A 21,186-nucleotide genomic window follows, 5' to 3' on the forward strand; every position below is an offset into this window, starting at 1 on the left:
CCTAGAGTGCGCGACTGCTCGAGGCAGGTATGACCTGTGCCCACGGGATGCCAATGAGGAGGTCCAGAAAGGCTTGCTGAGGTCGGGGAGCAGGCCGGCTTCCCAGCAGCCGAGGCCTGGAGGCGCAGGCGAGGAGACTAGGACAGCTCAGGCAAGTGTTGCCACTGGAACTACAGTGCAGTAGCTGCAGGGACTAGGCCTGGGAGACCAGGAGGAGCTCAGCCTGTGTGGTGCGTCCTGGGGAGCTGGGTGCCCTACAGCACTGCCGAAGACGGGTGGCAGTGCTGCACCAAATTAACTAAAATAGGCCTGGGTTCAGATGTGGGGAAATGGATTCCACTGTCGCATCCACTGTCGTGAGCTTTGCCGCAGTTAGCCGCCATGAGGCCGACATCTGTGTGGACAGGTACTACGTTGAGCACTTTATTTAAAATAATTCTTCCAGCAGTGCTGGCAGGAGCATGCTCATTGTTTAGGTAAGGAGATGGAGGCTGAGCTGTTTCCAGGGCCTGTCTAGCTTTCTCTTGATCTCCCCTTGACCCGCCCAAAACTACTCCCAGGCTCAGGATAGTCCTGACTGGGGACAGGGGAGTGGGTCCCAGGGGGAAAGTTGCACAGGCAGGGCTAAGCGGTCCACCACAGGATACAAAGGGAAACCTAGTTCTGTTCCCAGCCCCTGCTTGCTGCTGTATTTGCTGCTTCCGTGCAAGACAGAGCAGAATTCCTTCTGACGGGCCTCTTCTTCCCCTAGTGAAATACTCCGCGTTGCACACGCAGTCTGCAGAGCCGCCGCCACCCGAACCAGCCCGGATCTGAGGGCCCTGTCCAGCTGTAGGCGTGCACAGTGGTGCCACCGCTTGTCACCCGGCTCCCCCCTTCTCCCCACCCTTCATTTGGACCCACGGCTGCTGTGCTGCTCTGTTGCTCTGTGTCACCGGCTCCTTGTTGCTCTAAGTTTTCCGGAGGAGCTCTGGGTGTTTGTGAGTTTGGTTTCTCTGCCCTGCCACAGGTGCTCTGAGACTTGGTGCCGAAATTCAAGAGCCAGCTCTGATAGAAAGCCAGCACCAGCCTCGGGAACTGCTGAGCCACCAACTCCCAAAGCCAGCCTGCCTCCAGCTTTACTGAGCACAGGATGTGGGGGCCAAGATGATGCTGGGGCCGGATGACATGTATGCTTAGGGGACAAGAGTTTGAACCCAGTTTGAACTGTGACCCCTGCACACTGGAGTGGCTCATTGTGGCAGGTTTCTGCCAATAGCCCCTGACGGTGACCTCAAGGAGCTGCAGGTGGGGAGCTCAGCCTGCACCCACTTCACTTGGAGCCCCTGCAAGGAGCGAACCAGTCAGCACCAAGTAACACCACACACACGCAGTACCCAGGATGATGGTTTCACTTCGGTCCTCCCCATCCCGGGTTTTATGTGGCTGGGCTTCCAGGGAGCCGATCCAAGTGGAGACTTTCAGTTATTTAAGTGCAGACATGTATCTCATGATAGTCCTGCCCTGAGAGTTGAGAAATCCCCTGGATAAGTATGAAGCAATTCATAGGCCTGTTTCCCATCTGATTCCATAGGGGACTGGATGTGGCCTTAGGGTTGACATGATAAAGGTCTTTAGGAATCATTTCTGCGTTGGAGGCGAGTTTTATCCTGTGTTGGGGAGACGTGCTCACCGTCCACCCTGTATCTATTCCTATTTTGGTAGCAAGAGCTACCGATGTCAAGAACGAGCATCAGAGCCAGAATCATGCCTGTTGTTTGCTTAAAAATGTAATTGGGGGGCGGCGGGGGAGGAGAGGGGAAAGACACATTGGCGTGGTTTAGTGAAACACACGTGACTTTGTGGCTCTGTGGTCAGCCTACTTGTCTGTTCTGAGGGAGAGTGTGTGGGAACCCACGACTAGCCCCTCACCTGGCGTGGAGCTGCCTGGTTTGGGCTGGAGCAGAGCTGGCTTCCTGGAATGTTCCTTTGGCCCACATGTGGTTCTGTCCCGGTGAGCTCTGTTGTCAGAGGCTCACGGGACAGAACCACATGCTAGGGTCTAGGGCCCCTGTCTACTGATAATCAGTTTGCCGTGTCAGAAAGCACTTCTGAAAGCAGATATGAGTCACCGGACAGGCAGGATCTTACAAAACTCACGGGCCTCTTTGGTGTGCAGGATGGCCCCACGTGTTCCATAGGCGGTCCACTAAGCGGGATTGTCTGCTGAGCGGGATGAGCCAACTCCAGTTTCTTAAGGAAACCACTGGAATCTGTAGCCCCCACATGCATCTGTCTAATGCATGCCTCGTGTCTGTTTTGCAAACGTGCCTGTAGTGGAGCGTAGTCGGCTGTAGCACCGTGTCTGTCTCAAGGCTGCCTCGTGAGCCATTCCCAGCGCGTGCCTGGGGGCTCCTTACCACCCCTTTTCCTGCTCAGCCCTTTGATCCCTGACAGACCTGGGCTGTGTGGCCGAAGGGGGACCTGCAGCACCGCAGAAATGTCTCTGCGTGGTGCCGTGAAGGAAAGAAACCTTGGCCTGGTCTCGAGAAGCTTCCAATGCTTCAGGAAGTTAGTGAGGGTGGAGCGGCTTGCAGGATTGGCCCGTTTCCAGGGCCTCCCACACTTATCGGCCAGACTGTGAATTTTGTCAGGCTCGTCCCTCCCTGACACCGAGTAGTACATCAAGAGCTGATGGCCCCACCCTCTGGCTGGTGCTGGGCTGGAGGTGGCTGTGGGGGATTTTGGCATGCATGGCCTGTCGCCACCTGGACAGCGTGACCTCAGGGGTTGTCCGCCTTACCTTTATGGTGAGGCCTGTCGGATGGCAAAGTCCTTGAAACCCTAGAGCTGTGATGTAGAATATGTACTGTCTGTGAAACCATGTTCGCAGGAGCACTGACCGCAGTGGAGAGAGACCCATTTTGCTCTCCCTTACCCACCCGGGTGCTTTCTGCACAAAGCCTGGAGCCTGGCACTCAGGCCCACCGGTGGCGGCTCCTGGTGACTGGACGTGCCTGGAAGACCCCTCAGCCTTCTGTTTGCAGAACGTTCATTTCAGGAGCTTCTCCGTCCCACAGACATCTTACACTTGCCGGACACTGCCACCTGCAGAAGCCTCGCGGGCGCTAGTCGCCATGTGTCTATCTGAAGTTTGAACTGGCCAGCATGGGCCTGTCCCAGGTGAGAGCGGGGAGACAGCGGACTGGAAGGACTGGTTGAACGCGGCTCATTTCTAGCAGCTTAATTTGGCAGAGAAGATTGGTAACAACTCTGAGCGCATGCTGGGTGAAGTCACAGCTCAAGGAAAGATAAAAGATGGGCAGAAGGGGGTGTGGGTGGCTTCTGGGGTGGAACCCAGAGGGGAGGCTCTGGGACAGTGGCTGGGGTTCAGTGCCGGGGCCCTGAGGAAGAAATGGAGACTGGTCTCCGAATTCTAGAATTCCCTGTACATCTGTTCATGTGCTTGTGTCCAGGTGCGAGTTGTAAACTGTCTCGTGTTTGCATTAAATAAAATGGCACCAAGCAGATCCTTGTCTTCTGATGGTGTTAAGGCACGCCCTTGGTCAAGTGCTGCTACTTTTCCCTGAAGTAATTTATGATGCAGAGGTGACCCCCCCCCCCCCCCCCCCCCCCCCCCCAGCCGAAGGTTTTGCTCTAGAAGCTTGCATTTACCCTTCAGCGACTAGCTCAGTGTCAGGACTTCCAAGAGTGGCCCCTCACCGTACGAGCAGCTAAGGCCAGGGGACGTGGAGCGACCAGTGTCCTGGGGTTAGAGAGGGCAGAGGCAGGAGCAGAGTGCTGCGGGGCCGCTCCCAGGCTACCTGGGTTGCCTAGTCCGGAGCTGCCCAGTTGGGGTCTGGAAGCAGCAGAGTCCCAGGCTCGCAAATCCCAAATGGACCGCTCCGCTGCCTTCAAAGCAGGCTAGTAACCAGTGGAGGTTCCAGTTACGTGCAGTTGTTTCAACCAGAAAGCTGAGAGAGAAGGGGGCCGTGCACTTTGTCACGTGTTGCAACCTCATGGAGAGTGGCCTGTTTGGGATATAAAGTCTGTCCTTCTCGTCAGCTGGCATCTTGGCTTCAAACTGAGAAGACATTTCACGGCATTTCACCATGAAAACAAGATGCGGTGGACCCTGGGTTTTAACACGGGGGCCGGTTGTTTGTTTCATTTTGTTTTGCCAACCTTTGCTTCTAGTGAAATAGCACCAGGTCCTCTCAAACCTGAGACCACCACATACCTCTCCTGTGCAGAGTTCTGCGTGGCTAGCGGGGGCCTGGCGCAGCAGCCCTCCCAGCCTTGCTTGCTGCTCCGCTCTCACTGCTGGGGAAGGCCGACTGGCAAGCAGCCCCCTGGGCATCCTCTGTGCCTGATAAATACCGGGCTCTCTGGCCCACTCGGTAGCCACGTGTGGAGGAGGACAGGGACCCCATACCCTTAACAAGAGGACCGACACACACAGGACGCCGAGGGTGCCGCGAATTCGTCCAGGCCTTTTTGGCCCTGAAAAGGTGAACACTCCTTTGGGGTGGGGGCGGTTTGAGGCCTTAGCGAGCACGGCACGTGCACGCGAAGGACTCATCGGCCTGACGACTCTCGGCTGTCTGCAGACCTTTCCCCAAGTCGTCCACATTGTCTCAAGGTTAGAGCTGAGGGCATTTCTGACTTCACAATCAGTATGTCCCGTTTCAGCCAAAATACTCAAGACCCATGACACATTTATGATTTAGTGAATGAATTAAATCGCGTAAAGGTACTTCACGTATATTAACTAACTGTGCTTGACACACAGTAAACATTCAATCCATGTGATTTTATGACCGATTTTCCTCCAAGGAAAACTCTGAGCTACTTAAAAAAGACCAGGGAGCAAACATAAGATCATTTTAATGACAGACTGAAATACAGTGCAACAGATGAGACAAATACAATACTGTACCAGTTTTTAAAAACCTGAACCATAAAGGTGTCGCATTCTAGTACACTCAAAACAAAAATTGCTTAAGATAACAAAACTCTACTTCAAGTTGTTTTAGAAACAGTTCTGCACTAGGAACGTACACAGGGAAATGACCCGTTGTGCTTCTGTAAAATTGATTGGGAGTCTGTAGGGTCCTGCTGACGGCACCCCCCCAGCCTCCGCCAGGTGAGGTGCACAGGGCCCACTCCAGGCACCAGCTCCCCACAACTTGGCTTCTCTGGTTTGTCGAAGGCATCATCCACTCCACACTATGTTTACTAGTCCTAGTCAGCCAGGGGATTTACATATGTCTGGGAAGAAAATGGGAAATAATGTCCCCATTAAAAAAAAAAATCAGTGTATCTATAATCCACTTTACCCATTCATAAATAAGCTTTCAGATATGTCAGGAACATAAAAGCTAGTGTTGAATATGATTTAGCAACAAATCGCACATGTGATCAAAATGGAGAATTGATTTTAGGTTATCAAATTACCTTCAATAAATCTCTCTGCTATCTTATAGAAGGATAATTTTCAGTAAGAATCAGGAGGTTCCCAGTTTTTTTAAAAAAAAATCCATTCTCTATTAAAAATCCCTTAACATATTTTCAAAAATAAGGTCAATTTGTAGGACTGTGTGGAATCCAGTAATCTGAAAACAGCCAGCTAACATTGCTGTGCAGTCACGCTGGGCTTTGACCCTAGGAGCCGCTGCAGCCGCCTCTGCCTCTGAAGGCTGAATTCCTGCAGCCCGTGGTGGGGTGGTGGGGTGGCGGGAAGTTGCAGCAACGGGCACAGCATGAGGGAGGGGCATGGCCTGCTGGGGCAGGACCCAGGTGTGCAATAATCATCTGTGGCGCGTCACACAGAGGAGCTCAGAGCTATGGCACGCAAGTGGATTGAATCAATTGGTGGTAAATTAATTCCTGCGAGGACTGATGGAGTCACAGAGCTCAAAGTCAGTCAGTAAAGGTTCAGGAGCGGGAAGAGGGCTGACCAGCTGCGGTCGGCTCTGGGAAGGGAAAACCAAGGGAAGTGCGTGCTATGCTTTTCCAAACCAAAGCCACAGCACGGTGGCTGCTTTCAAATATTAACAGGCAGCCACGTGAGTAAGCTGAGTTGAAGGAATTGTGATAAAAGGAGAAATGATTTCATACAGGCAAATAACATAAGAGCAGACTTGCTTTGATCCCGGCAGCTGGCAGCGGTACAGTGGTGGCGGGAAGCATGGCCAGACAGCCCAGGAGCGAGTGACAGGCAGTGCTCCTTGAAGGAGCGAGAGGCCAGCACCTGTGCACAGCTGCCAGAGGCTTCGGTTTACCCTCAGCGGGGCTGGAAGACTGGGCGTGGCCGCTTGGTGCTGTCCCCATGAATGGGCTGAGCCGCCCCAAGAGGTGAGTACCAGAGTGAGGTGAGGACAGAACACGTTGTCCTTGAAATGACCACGTTCAAATCCCATTTCAAATGCACCACAGAAAAATGAGCATGAGGTTTGTTGGAAAATAATTTCTCCCACAGTACAGGTGAGCTGATCTCTCCTCAGGTGACTATTCTAAACGTAAAAAAGGACATAGGAAAATAAAGGCCTGTGTCTCTTCTCTAAAAATACCTTATATGTACACAACAGTAATTGTTACAGGAGGACCCCGTGCATGAAGAGAACTGTGGCACAGCGGGCAGTGGTCTGTCTTCTCCCCGAGTACTTCATTCAAAACAGTTTTCAAGTTGTGGCCAAGAGCTGAGGGAAGCCACGGCGCTGGCAATGCGTCTTGAAGTGAATGGTGTTTGTTGTTACTGAAGGATTTAACTTGGAAAGAAGTGGCGCACAGCTTTCTTGAACCTCAGTACTGCAATCCATTCACTTCGTTTCTCCCAAGCTGCCTGGACGCTAGAAGTTGCTTCACAGGGTGGATGTGACAGACGGCTCCCCTGTGAAACCGCTGACAGGAGGGTAACGGGCTGTTCACAAAACAAAAAGCACTCTCGCCAACAGTGGGAGCTGTCACCTAGCCACACAAATGGTCCCCGGGCCTAATCCTAAAAGACAAGATCACAAGCTACAGCCGTAACAGTGATGGCCAGGCCCCTTTCCTGAGCCGCCGGCAGACAGTGGGGCAGCAGGCTGGCCTCGCCCGTCACACTGAGGTGTGGACGGAGGTGGCAGAGTGGGAGGGCGAGGAGCCCCGCTCAGATGAGGATGAGATGGCACGCGTGGCCACCTCCCGCTGTAGGCCCTCCACACGCTTCTGCAGCTCCGCCCTGACGGCCAGCAGCTCCTTGAGATTCTGGTGAATGGGCATCTGGAGGGAGCAGAGACAAAGCTGCATTATCAGGCCATCCTCCTACCACAGCGTGTCCACGTGGAGATGCTGTTGGCCTCAGGAGTTTTTCACCATCCAGACTCCTGGAGTGGCCACAGTCTCCTGAGGCATTGACTCATCTCGCACCCCAGGTGGACAATGGGACCCCATTCCATGAGCTTTGGCTGCCACCGAGGCTGCCCTGCAGCTCCAGAGGCTGAGCTGCTGAGCCGGGATGAAAAGGCACCATGGGGAGGCTCCCACAGTTTCTCAGAAGACACGCAGGCGCGGGGACACTGCGCACCACGGATCAACCAAGGGCACCGTGTGCAGACTCGGCACGAGCAGTGTCCTAAAGACTGTGCGTCAGAAATGTTTACACGCAGACCCCTTTCCAGCATCTCCATTATCTCTGTATTTTTGCATTTTTATAAATAGCTCTGCTGACTGAAAATCCTTCTGTTAAATCAGCAGTTTCTACAACTTGAAGCTGTGTTTTCATCAAGCAGAGCAGGATCTGCCAGAAGCCCCCTGGAGCGGGCAGTGCCGGTAGGGGTGGGAGCCTCCCCAGGGGACCAGGCCCTTGCTCCTTGCTCAGCGTCACCGCAGTGCCTCACCCTAAGTAGCTTTTCTCTTTTAAACCCGTCAGCTGCGGGACGGGGCGAGTATAAACAAGAAAGGTTTTCCTGGGGCATATGGGACATCCAGTCCTGCTATTTTATAGTCATAGCACCCAACCCACTCGCCTAACAAGCTGTCCCCAGCAGCTACTAGGGTGCGACACATCCAAGACCCAGCTTTTCTCGCCTGGAGCTCTTTGGCCCGGGGCAAGGCTGACCAGAGCCTCAGACTGGGGCTGAGGGAGAAACAGGGTGGGATCTGGGGAGCTCTCCAGCCTTCCCTGGTCTCTGATCCCGTGTGTAAACAGCAGCCACAGGGCTGGCTCCTAAGCCTCAGCCAGGCCCTGTGACTGGCCACTTAACACCTTCCAGGGGCTTCTTCCCCCTGCCCTGAGAGGGGCCTCAAGGCCCTCTGCAGTCTGGTTCCAGCCTGGCCCTCTGGCTCACCTTTCACCAGGTCCTGCCCCCACTGCCTCAAAGGCTGAGCTGTACCACCGTGTGTGCCAACGATGGTCAGCCCTCCTGGAGAGAGTGGGGGGACGGAAGGAGGATGAAAGCAAGACTGCAAGATGGCAGCCAGGCCCCTCTAATAACAGGGTGCTCAGTAACCAGCACCCAGTGGGCTGAGAACAAATGGCCCCCTTGGGCAGGCCACAGGAAGAAGAGAGGGGACAGGAGTGGAGTGTGATGGCCTCTGGGAGGTGGCACCAGCTCCTCTCTTACCCTTAGGACCCATCTGGTATATTTCCCTGTCTGTAGGATCATTTCATTCTGATCAGACAAGGGAAGACCCTGCAATCACGCTCCCATTATCCATCTACAGGTATGTGGCCTCAGCAGGAAGCAAGACACGCAGGGAAACAGACCATTGACACACACCCAGGGCAGAGGCCCAGCACTGCTCAAACGCACTGCTATCATTTCTTCACCAGCTGTTTGCATCTTTTCTCACATATTTCTTTTTCTTTTTTTTCTTTTTCTTTTTTTTTTTTTTTTTTGAGGCGGAGTATAGTCTCACTCTCTCCCCCAGGCTGGAGTGCAGTGGCACGATCTCAGCTCACTGCAACCTCCACCTCCCAAAATTAAGCGATTCTCCTGCCTCAGCCTCTTGAGCAGCTGGGATTACAGGTGCCCGCCGCCACTGTGTCTAATTTTTATATTTTCAATAGAGATGGGGTTTCACTATGTTGGCCAGGCTAGTCTCGAACTCCTGACCTCAAGAGATCTGCCCACCTCGGCCTCCCAAAAGTGCTGGGATTACAGGCATAAGCCACCGCGCCGGCCTACTCACATATTTTCATTTGCAACAAATCAAGGGCATGCCTGAAGGAATAGAGAACTCGGAGGCTTAAACAGAGGATTGCGTTAGAGAACGTTTCCGTCTAAGTGCCAGTCATGTGTGTCCCATGCGCGCTAGCATCACAACACATAAGGCAAGACAGTCCCAAAGCAAACAGGATGCCCATGGGCCTTCCATACCCAGCCATCCTCTGATGGATGCCCAGAGAACCCCTTTCTCGGCAGCCAATCGAGCCACTGCCTTCTCAGAGAAAAGAGGCCCAACAGTCTTGCATCTCCCCTGTTGTTGACCCCCGTACTCCCTCCCGTCCCCTCTCTTCCTCCTCCTCTCTGCCCCACCTGGCTCCTCAGGCCCTGTCACTGGACACCCGCAGCAGCCACTGATCTCTGCCTGTCTTCACTGCACTCCCCAACCCCCATTCCCATCCACCTCGATGCCGCCACAGTGAGCTTTCTAGAACATACACTTGGCTTTGTCATGCACACCCTGGGATGGTTCCCACAAACCCTGGAATGAAGTCCAAACTCCAACCTACCTCTCCAGCGTCCATCATCACCGAGGCCCAGCCCATTCCCCAACACACCGTAGTGCACACCTAGGAGGTGTCCGACACATGCCTACTGCATACAGGATAACAAGCTGTGGCCCACGTACTCTTTCTTGGTTCTCTCTTCTGTGTAGCACAGTGGAGGGAGAATGCAAAAGGCAGGACCATCCACCTGTTACCCTCCGAGCACAGTGCACTTCCTCAATAATCCCGTGAGGTCCCAGCGAGGCTCAGGACCCTGCCGCAGACCCGGCGGTGAGTCACTGCAGAGACGGGATCTGACCCCGTCGGGGGCATCCTTCCACAACTCCACGCACTGGGCAGCAAGATCTCAACCAAGTCACTGCTTGTCTGACCCTTCCCTCATTCTCTGCATCGTGGAATTGCTGGGCGTGTTAACTGGGGTCATGTGTGCACACAGCCCACTGGCACACAAGAGGGCTGCAGCTTACAGGCGCTGTTGCTGTGGTTTGCATCATCATCACTGCAGGTGACCTCGCTTACATGTGTGAGAATCTGGCCACATCTGGGAACAGATCTGTCACGCAGTTTGTAGGTTTTAGGGAAGATCTGTTCCCTGCCTCACGTAGGGGGCAAGAATCTGAGCCTGGGTGTGCCCCTGTGGGACACCGCTCTAACCCTCTCTGCTGCTCAGCATTTCTTCACCTCTGCAACCTGCTGCACAAGGGGGAGCATGGTGGGGGCACGGGGGTCTCCTGCAGTAATCGAGAGGCTCCGTTTAGCCAAAGGCACTTCAGATCAGGCATAGTTCTGTTGGATTTTCTGCTAATGTTAATGACATTCCACCAACCACCTGGTCCTTTGAGTCACCAAGAATATTACCTGGTAACCCTATGTGATTTAAATAACATAGTGACTTGTGACACTCTGTAGCCCGTCTTCCCTGTGGATAAAACAGATGAAATAGAAGCCGCCCAGGACGGAATAACTCAGCAAAATGCCTCAGCAGAAATACACAGCAGTGAAGAGGAAGGTGCTGGGAGGGGGACGCAGGCTTTGGTTCCCAAGTTGACCACTGACTGGCAAGAAGTGCTTGATGGGCCCCTGTGTGTAGCATCTTAAATAACGCACCTGAGGTCAGAAAGGAGAGCAGTGCTGGACCTGGACTCCAGTGACAGGGCAGCAGGTCACCCTGCACATAGATGTCTTGGGCTGAAAGCCAGGACAGAAGATGCTAATGGGACCAGCAACCTGTCATGCTCACTGATAGTTTCTGGGCACATGGGCCATTTCAAAGACAGCTTGCCTTCAAACTCAGTTCTCATTTGGGGAAGGATTCAATCTAATGACAAGCAGTTATTAGATTAATAACTTAAAAGATCAATTAATAATAAGCAGGGACTAGTCCTGCAGAGCAGGAAGTCTAAAGGGAGAGAGAAATATCATGTTTTTTTATTTTTTTTTTTTTTTTTTTGAGACAGAGTCTCACAATGTCGCCTAGGCTGGAGTGCAGTGGCGCGATCTCATCTCGGCTCACTACAACCTCCGCTTCCCGGGTTCAAGCAACTCTCCTGCCTCAGCTTCCTGAGTAGCTGGGATTATAGGCGTGCGTTACCACATCTGGCTAATTTTTGTATTTTTAGTAGAGACAGGATTTCACCATGCTGGTCAGGCTGGTCTCAAACTTCTGACCTCGTGATCTGCCCACCTCGGCCTCCCAAAGTGCTAGGATTACAGGCGTGAGTCACTGTGCCCGGCCAGAAATGTAATTTTTTTTTTCTTTTTTAAAGAGGAAGAAGGAAGCTAAGATGATGCCAGAAGCTCAGATGGTAGCCAAGTGGCGGAGGATGTGGGGAGCTGGAGCCACTGGGCAGCCACAGAAGGTGATGTCTGGGCTGTCAGGCAGGAGCAAAAGGCCTCCCCGCAGGAAGGTGGAACGTGGACTCAAGGCAGACTGCGACAGGGAGAGTAGGTACAAGGTTGTTCCAATATCCCAGAGGATTGGGTGTGGAGGGGAGACCTGAGGGAGAGGCTAGTGGGGACAGGACAGGTTTAGGGTGGGCAGGTGTAAGTCCTCTGTAGGCTGAGGCAAGAGCCACCAGAGGTAGCAGGAATAAACGCAGGTTCAAGGGGCTGGAGAGAGCAGATGTGCAGGAGGAACTGGCCTGCAGCAGAAGGGCACGCCTCTTCATTCACTCATGCATTCAGTCAGTCACATTTGTCGAGTCTCTGTTAGTTGCCAAACACCATGTTAGATCCTGAGGGCCCTGTGGTTTCAAAGCCTGTGGTCTGTAGGTGCAGCAGCAGGCAGGCAAATACGCCAGTGCAGTATTGAATACCTTGGGGAATTCTGCAGACCGATTATTACCAGCACCTCCGCTCTCTTTCTCAAAGTAGGCTAGTTTGGGCAATAAACATAGGGCCACCAGAGCACTAGGCGAACAGAGAAGAGGGCACTCAACAGGAAAGGCTCCAGGGCAGCATGAGTCCCAGCAGCTCCCTGGCTAGTGGGAGGCGGACACAGATGCAAGTCTCTCCTATCCAAGGAAGGCTCTGGGAAGAGCTGAAAGAGGTGATCAAACACTCGTCGTTTTAATACAGGTGAAGACACAAAGCGTGGCTCATTCACATGGGGCATCTGCTTCAAGCAGGGGCAGGGCATGGACAGGGGAGATGTGGCTAAGGGCAACCCTGGGATGCAGGAGCTCCCCCGCAGCCAGGACTCCTTCCCAGCTCCCCAGGCCCAGTGTACAAGTACTGGGCTGAGTGAGCACCGATCACAGTGTTCTGGAAAACACTCCTGAGGTCGTAAGGGTGGCAGGGCCAACTCAGAGGGTCCAGAGGAGAAAAGCATTTGCAGCAGAAGCTATGTGGAACAAAACAGAAAGCCATCTGGGAAAGAAGAGGCAAGTGATGACCAGCCTGGTCTGTGGTAGAGGGCAAAGGATCCAGTAAGGAGTGGCCAAGCAGCAGCCTGGGGCAGCGGGGCACACCCAGCAGATGGATCACGGAGCTAAGGCTACCAGGGAGGGAGCTTTCCAGCTGGCAGGCTGGGGTACTATAGTGACGTATCCCTGAGGTTCCAGGGCCAGGCAGCTGAAAAGGAACATGAGCAGTTCAGACTGCCCCATGGCTAGTGGAGCATGGAGATGATATGGAGATCAGGAATACCCTAGGTGAGAGGGATGGGGGAGCAGGAGGATGGAGAAGAAAGGCAGATTTCTGTAGCGTTGGCTGACAGGGCAATGCTGTTAAACAATGCCCTGGGCACACGCTCCTGATGGACTGCAGTTCAACTCTCAGAGTATTCAACTCAAAAGAAAAATTTCAGGCCTGGCCCAGTGGTGCACGCCCATAATCCCAGCACTTTGGGAGGCTGAGGCGGGCAGACCACCTGAGGTCAGGAGTTTGAGACTAGCCTGGCCAACATGGCAAAACCCTGTCTCTACTAAAAACACAAAAATTTGCCAGGCATGGTGCTGTGCACCTGTAATCTCAGCTACTTGGGAGGCCGGGGCAGGAGAATCCCTTGAGCCTGGGAGGCAGGGGTTGCAGTGAGCCAAGCTCATGCCACTGCACTCCAGCCTGGGCGACGGAGCAAGACTCCGTCTCAAAAAATAAATAAATAAGAAAAAGAAAAGTCTCAGCAGACAGTTACCTGTCCATGGAGGTACGGGCTGCCTCTACCCATCTTCTTCATCACCCAGAACCAATCACGCCCTGGCCACCCAGGTGGAGATTGGGGGTGCAGGGCAGGACGGAATCCAAACCACGACACAGTGGAGGATGTGGGGAGCCCTTCAGGAACCCGCAGCCAGAGCTCAGCCACTGAACACAAAGACAGGACACAGGCTTGGCGGACTGGCCCCTGTAGTGCACCATTCTCTCATTTTGTTCAATCTCAGAAAATATTACAGTGAAAAAGTGTGGCGGGGAGGGGCAAACTCTCCCCCTTCTTCAAAGGAGCACCTGTTCTGTGACTCCGCACCTACCCTCCTACTGCTGGACTAACAGGGTCTATGTACTGTAACCTGATGCACTTTCCACATGTCTTTCTACCACGTCTATGTGGAAACAGGCAGAAGGGCTGCCACCTCACCCTCCATCCCTGCAGGTAAGGTAGTTTATAAGACAAAGGGCCAAGCACTGGAACACATGGCATTTTATGTACCTCATCAGTACGAGACAGAAGTGCTAAGGTTTTTAACTTTAACCCAGCAAACAGCATCAGAGTTGGTGTACGGGCAGAACCTCCTGGAACATGAATGCAAACGATTGAACCGTGACAGGCAAGGGCAGAAGACAGTTAGTATGGTATGTTAATATCTACCATTAACCCATTTTCATACCACCATCTTTACTTGGAAAAAAAGGCATACTCTCTCATTCATGAAAAGAAAAACAAAAAGATACCTGAGGTCTCATCCGTGGATTCCATCGTACATAATAGTTTACCCACAATTCCAAATGACTCAGACTAGCAACAGGATATAACACGTGGTTTTCATAATTCACAAAGAAGGGATTAGAAAACTCATCTAGTTGGCTATTGATATACGACCATAAAGATATCGTCTTTGTATACACATCCTGAAAAACAAAAAAGAACATTGGAAATAAACTTTTCTTCATATCATCCAGAATTAGTATTACACCAAGAAAAGGACTTGCATAATGAAGTGAATTCAAACGCTGAAAAATTCATGAACGTTTACTAGGTCCCAGCCCCACCTTCTTCCCACTCATGGCCTGATGGCGGGATGAATGAAAACACACTGCTTGCTGTCCTGGAAAAACATACTGCTGAAGTTAGGTAGCATCCGACAACTGTGGCTATGGAAAGGCGGAGTGAGAACTTTCTAACAACCACGGGATGACAGGGTCCACCAACAACAAATGCAATTTTTCAATTCTGGTGGAAGGTTTGCTTTTGTGGGCTGGGCACAGTAGCTCAAGCCTATAAGGCCAGCACTTTGGGAGGCCACATTGCGAGGACCGCTTGAGGCAGGAGTTTGAGACTAGCCTGGGCAACACAGTGAGACTTTGTCTCCACAAAAAATAAATAAATAAATTTAAAGATTAGCCAAGTGCAGTCCCAGCTCCTCAAGAGGCTGAGGTGGCCGAATTGCTTGAGGCCAGGAGTTTGAGGCTGTAGTGAGCTATGACTGTGCTGCTGTACTCCAGCCTAAGCAATAGAGCAAGAGCCTGCCTCTAAAAGAAAATAGAGCTTTGGTGACTCCTTTTTTTTTTTTTGAGATGGAGTCTCACTCTGTCACCGAGGCTGGAGTGCAGTGGCACAATCTCGGCTCACTGCAATGTTGGCCTCCCAGCTTCAAGCAATTTTCCTGCCTCAGCCTCCCGAGTAGCTGGGGACTACAGGCACATGCCACCACGCCCAGCTGATTTTTGTATTTTTTGGTGGAGATGGGGTTTCACCGTGTAGCCCAGGCTGGTTTCGAACTCCTGACCTCAAGTGATCCTCCCGCCTCGGCCTCCCAGAGTGCTGGGATTATAGGCGTAAGCCACCACGCCCGGCTGTGACTCTAAATATTGAGAAATGAGAATAGACTTTACAGTTAAGATTCCTTGTGCTGGCAAATCATAGCTATCTGGAGGAAAATGTGCTGTGGTGGCAGGCTGGAGAAGCTTTATAAACACAAGGAAATATATCACTAAGTTATCTCTTCCTCCCCTAATTTTGTAGTACACTATTCAGAAACACTGTACCTACTTACATGGCTCATCTGAACAAAAACACCCAAATGTGCAGGCATGGTGAGGCAGGTAAACATTAAACAATGGATCAAGCACAACGACAAAGTCACGTGAGAAAACGGCAAGGCCAACAGCATTTTCTCCCATTCTGCTGCTGACTTCCCACGAGCTATCTAAATACAGGAACACTCAATTAGGACCATTTCAATTTTTATACATTTATTTATAAGAGAAACACCAATAATAATTCAAAGGATCTGGAAGAGCTAAAATAGTCCTGAAAAAGAACAAAGTAGGAGGACTCATACTTCCCATTTTCAAAACTTATCACAAAGCTACAGTAATCAATGCCAGTGGTGCTGGCGTAAGGACAGACATGCAGATCAATGGAACAGAACAGAAAGCACAGAAATGAACTCTCTGACGTTTACGGTCAACTGATCTTCAACAAGGGCGGCCAGAAAATTGAATGAGGGAAAGAAAATCTTTCCAACAAATGGTGCTGGGACAGCTAGAAAGCCAACACACAAAAGAATGAAGTTGGATCCTTAATTCACACCGTATACAAATGTTACCTCAAAACGGATCACAGACCTCAATGTAAGAGCTAAAAGTATAAAGTTCTTAGAAGAAAACATAGGAGCAAATCTTCATGACTTTGGGTTAAGCAATGGTTTCTTAGATATGATACCAAAAGTGTAAGCAGCAAGAGAAAAAAGAAATTGCACTTTATCAAAATTAAAACGTTTTGTGCTTCAAAGAACACCCATGAAGAAAGTAAAAAAAAAAAAAAAAAAAAAAAAAAAACCCATAGAGTGGGATAAAATTTTTGCAAACATGTATCTTATAAGGGACTTGAATATATTAAGAATGTATAAGGAACTCTTACAACTCCATAATAAAAAGGACAAACAACACAATTTAAAAATGAACTAAGGATCTGAATACACACTCTCCACAGAAGATATGCAAATGGCCAATAAGCACATGGAAATATGCTCAACATCATTAGTCGTTGGGAAAATGCAAATCTAAAACCACAACATACCACCTCCCACTCACTAGGATGGCTATAATTTTTTAAAAAGGAAAATAGTAAGTGTTGGTGAAATGTGGAGAAATTGGAAGCCTCAGACATTGCTCGTGTGTGCAACTGCTTTGGAAAACAATCTGGTGGTTTCTCAATAGGTTAAACATAGTTGCCATATGACCCGGCAATTCCACTCGCAGGTATAAATGAATGAAGGCGTATGTCCACATAAAAACTTGTACATGAATGGTTATAGCAGCATTATTCCTAAAAGCCAAAATGTGGAAACAACCCAAATTTCTATCAACCAATGAATGGATAAACAAAATGTGGTCTATCCATATAATGGAATATTGCTCAGCCATAACAAGGATGTATTGGTACATAGATGAACCTTGAAAACGTTATGCTAAGCGAAGGAAGATAGTCACAGACGTTCACCTATTGTATAATTCCATTTCTATGAAATGTCCAGAACAGGCAAATCCATAGAGACAGAAAGCAGACTGATGGTTGCTAGGGGATAGGGGTGGGGAAAATGGGAAGTGATTGCTACTGAGTATGCCATTTCTTTTGGGGATGTCAGAAATTTTATAAAATTAGGCCAGGCACAGTGGCTCACACCTATAATCCCAGCACTTTGGGAGGCCGTGGCAGGAGCATCACTTGAGGCCAGGAGTTTGAGACCAGCCTGGGCAACATAGCAAGACTCCCATCACTACAAAGAATAGAAATAAAAATAAAGAAATTTCATGAAATTAGACATTGGTAATGGCAGCAAAATATGTGAATATGCTAGAACCATGAAATTGTACATTTTAGATGGGTGAATTTTACGGTATGTAAATTATGTATCAAGAGAGCTCATTTAAGAATGAATTTTGCACTCCTCCTCTCAAAAAAAAAAAAGATAAAACCATGGTTAAAAGTCTATATATGAACTTCATTCTTCTGTTTCTGGTTTTATTTGTTTTAAATGGCTTTGAGATATAATTCACATAACATAAAACTCACTCTTTTAAAAATGTTTTTGTTTTTATTAGGAGGTTACCAAGTCCCCATCACGCTGGGCCTGCAGGAGTGTGGATTTTACTCTAACTGCAGTGGGAAGCAGGGGAGAGGCACATGATCAGATTTCAGTTACTGAATGCTCGCTCTGGTTGCTATGTTTAGAATGGACTACTGAAGGTCAGAGAGAGAATCAGGGAAGCCCATTCCTGGGTTTCTGCCTTAGTCCAGATGTGAGACAGTAGGGGCGTGAGACAGTAGGGGCTTGAGCTAGGCGTATAGCTGTAAGGCAGTTAAGAAGTGGCAGATTAAGAATATACTTTGGGCCTGTAATCCTAGCACTTTGGGAGGCTGAGACAGGTGGATCACCTGAGGTCAGGAGTTCACGACCAGCCTGCCCAACATGGCGAAACCCTGTCTCTACTAAACATACAAAAAATTAGCCAGCCGTGGTGGTGGGTGCCTGTAATCCCAGCTACTCGGAAGGCTGTGGCAGGAGAATCGCTTGAACCCAGGAAGCAGAGCTTGTAGTGAGCTGAAATCGCACTACTGCACTCCATCCTGGGCAACAAGAGCAAAACGCCATCTCAAAAAAAAAAATATATATATATATGTGTGTGTGTGTGTGTGTGTATACGTATACATACATATATATACATATACATACATATATATACATATATACATATACTTTGGGACAAGGTCAGCAGCATTCACCAAGGGACTGGGTGTGGTAGCCAGAGTGAGGGTGAGGGAGGAGTGGAAGGTGACTCCTGTGTATTTGGCCTTGGCATCTGGATAGCCAGTGGTGCTGTGTACTGAGTAGGGGAGGAGCAGGAAAAGGCATTTAGGTCCCTGAGGCAAGACAAAGTCACCTAGAAAGACAGAACAAGAGTTGAGGGGAGAAGAGGACCTCAGACTGGGCCCAGGTGACTCCAACTTTAGAGACTGGTTAAAATGGCAGCCAGTCAGAGGAGACTGAGCAGGGGAGGCCAAGGAGGCAGGGAAGAGGCAGGACAAGGTGGGGTCACAGAATGAGGGTGCTGTCAACTGTGGGGAGGCTGCTGAGAGAGGGGGAGGCGGGCGTTACTGACAGACTGTTTTCTCCTGAATTCTATACTGTCCTAACATACTCGGCTCACAGGCAGTAGTCCTTGTCTATTAACAGGACCATACTCCTTAAGTTGCCTTTTTCCAATGTCTTCTCACTTTTGACCACGTCTTTCTTCTATCCCACACTGAGGAAAAAAGAAAGAGGCGAGATGTAACTCTGAGAAGTTTGGTAACTGCTTCTTTACTACTTTGATGTAAAACAGTGCTAGCTTGCTACCTAAAGTGGGCTTTTAGGCTAATCGGCAGACTCCATTTCCAAGGCCTTCAAGTACAATCTGGCCAACACCACAGAGGACGAAAAGTAGAATCCCACAGCTTTGGAGTTGGTGCAGTGGAGACTACATGAACTTGGAGTCAGGAGGTCCAGGGTCTAGCACTCATCTACTCCTGAAAGAGCCATGGGCTCGCTGGGTCCCAGCCCCCCATGCCTAGAAAGGAAGGGGCTTGTGTTAGATACATGCGGTGGGGCTGGCCAGAGCCCTGGGAGTGCATCTACAGTCAGCAATAGCACCAGAGCACAGTCCTCCCTCCCCTCAGCCTCCTACAGTGGCACTTCCCAGAAGAGGTGCCTGAGCCACAGGGAGAGCAACAGACAAGGACGCAGTATACTCACCTCTTTGAATCGCTGCTGTTCACAGTTGCACAAAAAGGTCCCAAAAAGACAGCTATAAAGGTGATCCAAAATTGTAATCAAGAATAGCTCATTAAACTCGAATGCTGAAGGAAACTTAAATGAAGAGAAAACCAAGGTTTAGTCATAGAGTCCAATTTCTAAAAGTAATATTACTTTTATATGAAAGACAGCGAAACTGTAACTTGGAATATAGTCAAAGATTTAAAGGAAGACTGAGCCCAAGTAAAGTTCAACCACCTACAGTTTTAAGTCCAGACTTACAGATCTGGCTGAGAAACAACCAGAAGCAACTCAATTTGTTGTACTCAATGCCCAGAAAAGCTTATGTAGCTTCCACTTCTCACCATGGCGGTAGAACAGAGCCCAGACTCACCCTTCTGCCAGAAACATCTAGCAAGCTGGATACAATATAAGAAATGACTGTTTTCAGACACTGGCAACAGGCAGTACTGGACTGTGACCCTGAGAGAAGGGAAACAAATGAGGGGAGCCCTGCTATTCTGCCAGCTTCCCTGCTACAGCCACATCCCAGGCTGGGGGTAGAGGGAGCAGTAGATCCAGTCATAACATGTACTCAAAGTGACTCAAGAAGAAATAGAAAATCCGAATAGCTCTGCATCTATTAAATAAACAACTCCTAGTTAAGAATCTTCCTGCAAAGACAACTCCATGACCATACAGCCCTGAATTCTCTTTTTTTTTTTTTTTGAGACAGAGTCTCACTGTGTCCCCCAGGCTGGAGTGCAATGGTGCCATCTTGGCTCACTGCAACCTCTGCCTCCCGGGTTCAAGTGATTCTCCTGCCTCAGCCTCCTGAGTAGCTGGGATTATAGGCACAAGCCTCCACGCCCAGCTGATTTTGTATTTTTAGTAGAGATGGGGTTTCACCATGTTGGTCCGGCTGGTCTCGAACTCCTGACCTCATGATCCACCCGCCTCAGCCTCCCAAAGTGTTGGGATTACAGCACCCCTGACTTCTTACCAGTGTAAATGAGCAAGCTGAAGCTGGTAACATATTTTAACAAGGTAATACAACATGACCAAGTGGGGTTTACTTTAGGAATGTAAGACTGGCTTAACATATGAAAATCTATGTTACAAAACAAATCAATTACTGTAATTCACTATATTGGCAGAGTGAGGAAGCAAAACCACAGATCATCTTGATTGTTTTAAGGTAATTCTTGATGGCGTTTTGCAGAATTCCAATGAAGACTATTACTATTGCCAGCAGGTTCTAGTCAGCAGCTGGCGTGTTGTGGCCATGAGATGATCTGGAAGTGATAATAATCAGCATAACAGCAGGCATGTACTGAGTGCTTACCATGTGCCAGAACTAATGTCAAAACACAGTACAACATTCATCACCTACTAAGTGAAGCAAAGCCAAATAGTACTACCCAGCATACTTGTATTTAAGTCGGTTTACTTAAAAACCTATTCTTCAATCAGAGTGCTGTGTGCACACTATCATTACAAATCTTCACGTCTCCAGAGTGATCACATCAGGATCACTGGTAGACAAGTTTATTTTTTAGTTTAGCTTTACTACTTTACTAGACTAGCAACAGGCTTTTCTATTAGAACAATGGTCAACCCAGGACTGTCCAAACTCCACCTGAAACTGTTTTCTTCACCAGGCTATTACATTAGCTTAATTAAGGAACTACGCTCAGATACCGTGGATTAAGATTTGCTTCTCTCTCCATCTTAAGGATTGCTCTCACAGAAACACACAACTCTCTTGTAAGGAATCCCATCAGAATATTACTGCTTCAGAAACCTCTGGAAACGAACTCTGCTGGTTCTTACTGGCATCCTTGTTCTTAGATGAACTAAATCAACGATGTGATGTCTCTGGCTAAAATGCTAACAATATCTACTGGTTGATCCTTTCTTGGAGCCTTTAAGATTGCCCCTTGCAACTCCGACAGTGGCCTCACATTTCAAACGGCTATCTTTCTCTCTTTCTCTCTCTCTCTCTCTCTCTCTCTCTCTCTCTCTCTCTCTCTCTCT

General features: G+C 49.7%; 2 protein-coding genes across 4 annotated transcripts in view; one reads left to right on the top strand and one right to left on the bottom strand.

Moving 5' to 3' along the window:
* Nucleotides 1–3,509, top strand: part of CD99L2 (CD99 molecule like 2) — a 126,526-nt gene extending 123,017 nt beyond the window's left edge. For both annotated transcript variants that reach the window (XM_023202174.1, XM_023202175.1), the window contains one exon: nt 752–3,509. In XM_023202174.1, coding sequence (XP_023057942.1) covers nt 752–816 — 65 coding nt within the window. In that variant the 3' untranslated portion in view covers nt 817–3,509. The remainder of the gene's footprint in view (nt 1–751) is intronic.
* A 1,340-nt stretch (nt 3,510–4,849) lies between these two features.
* Nucleotides 4,850–21,186, bottom strand: part of MTMR1 (myotubularin related protein 1) — a 74,466-nt gene continuing 58,129 nt past the window's right edge. The window contains exons 14-17 of one of the 2 annotated variants that reach the window (XM_023202176.2): nt 19,150–19,263; nt 15,406–15,558; nt 14,084–14,260; nt 4,850–7,242 (exon numbers count right to left, since the gene is read on the bottom strand). In XM_023202176.2, the coding sequence (XP_023057944.1) occupies nt 7,078–7,242; nt 14,084–14,260; nt 15,406–15,558; nt 19,150–19,263 (609 nt within the window). In that variant the 3' untranslated portion in view covers nt 4,850–7,077. The remainder of the gene's footprint in view (nt 7,243–14,083; nt 14,261–15,405; nt 15,559–19,149; nt 19,264–21,186) is intronic. The other variant, XM_023202177.2, reaches the window with a different exon arrangement.

Source organism: Piliocolobus tephrosceles, chromosome 12, assembly GCF_002776525.5.
Source record: "Piliocolobus tephrosceles isolate RC106 chromosome 12, ASM277652v3, whole genome shotgun sequence".
Classification (NCBI taxonomy): domain Eukaryota; kingdom Metazoa; phylum Chordata; class Mammalia; order Primates; family Cercopithecidae; genus Piliocolobus; species Piliocolobus tephrosceles.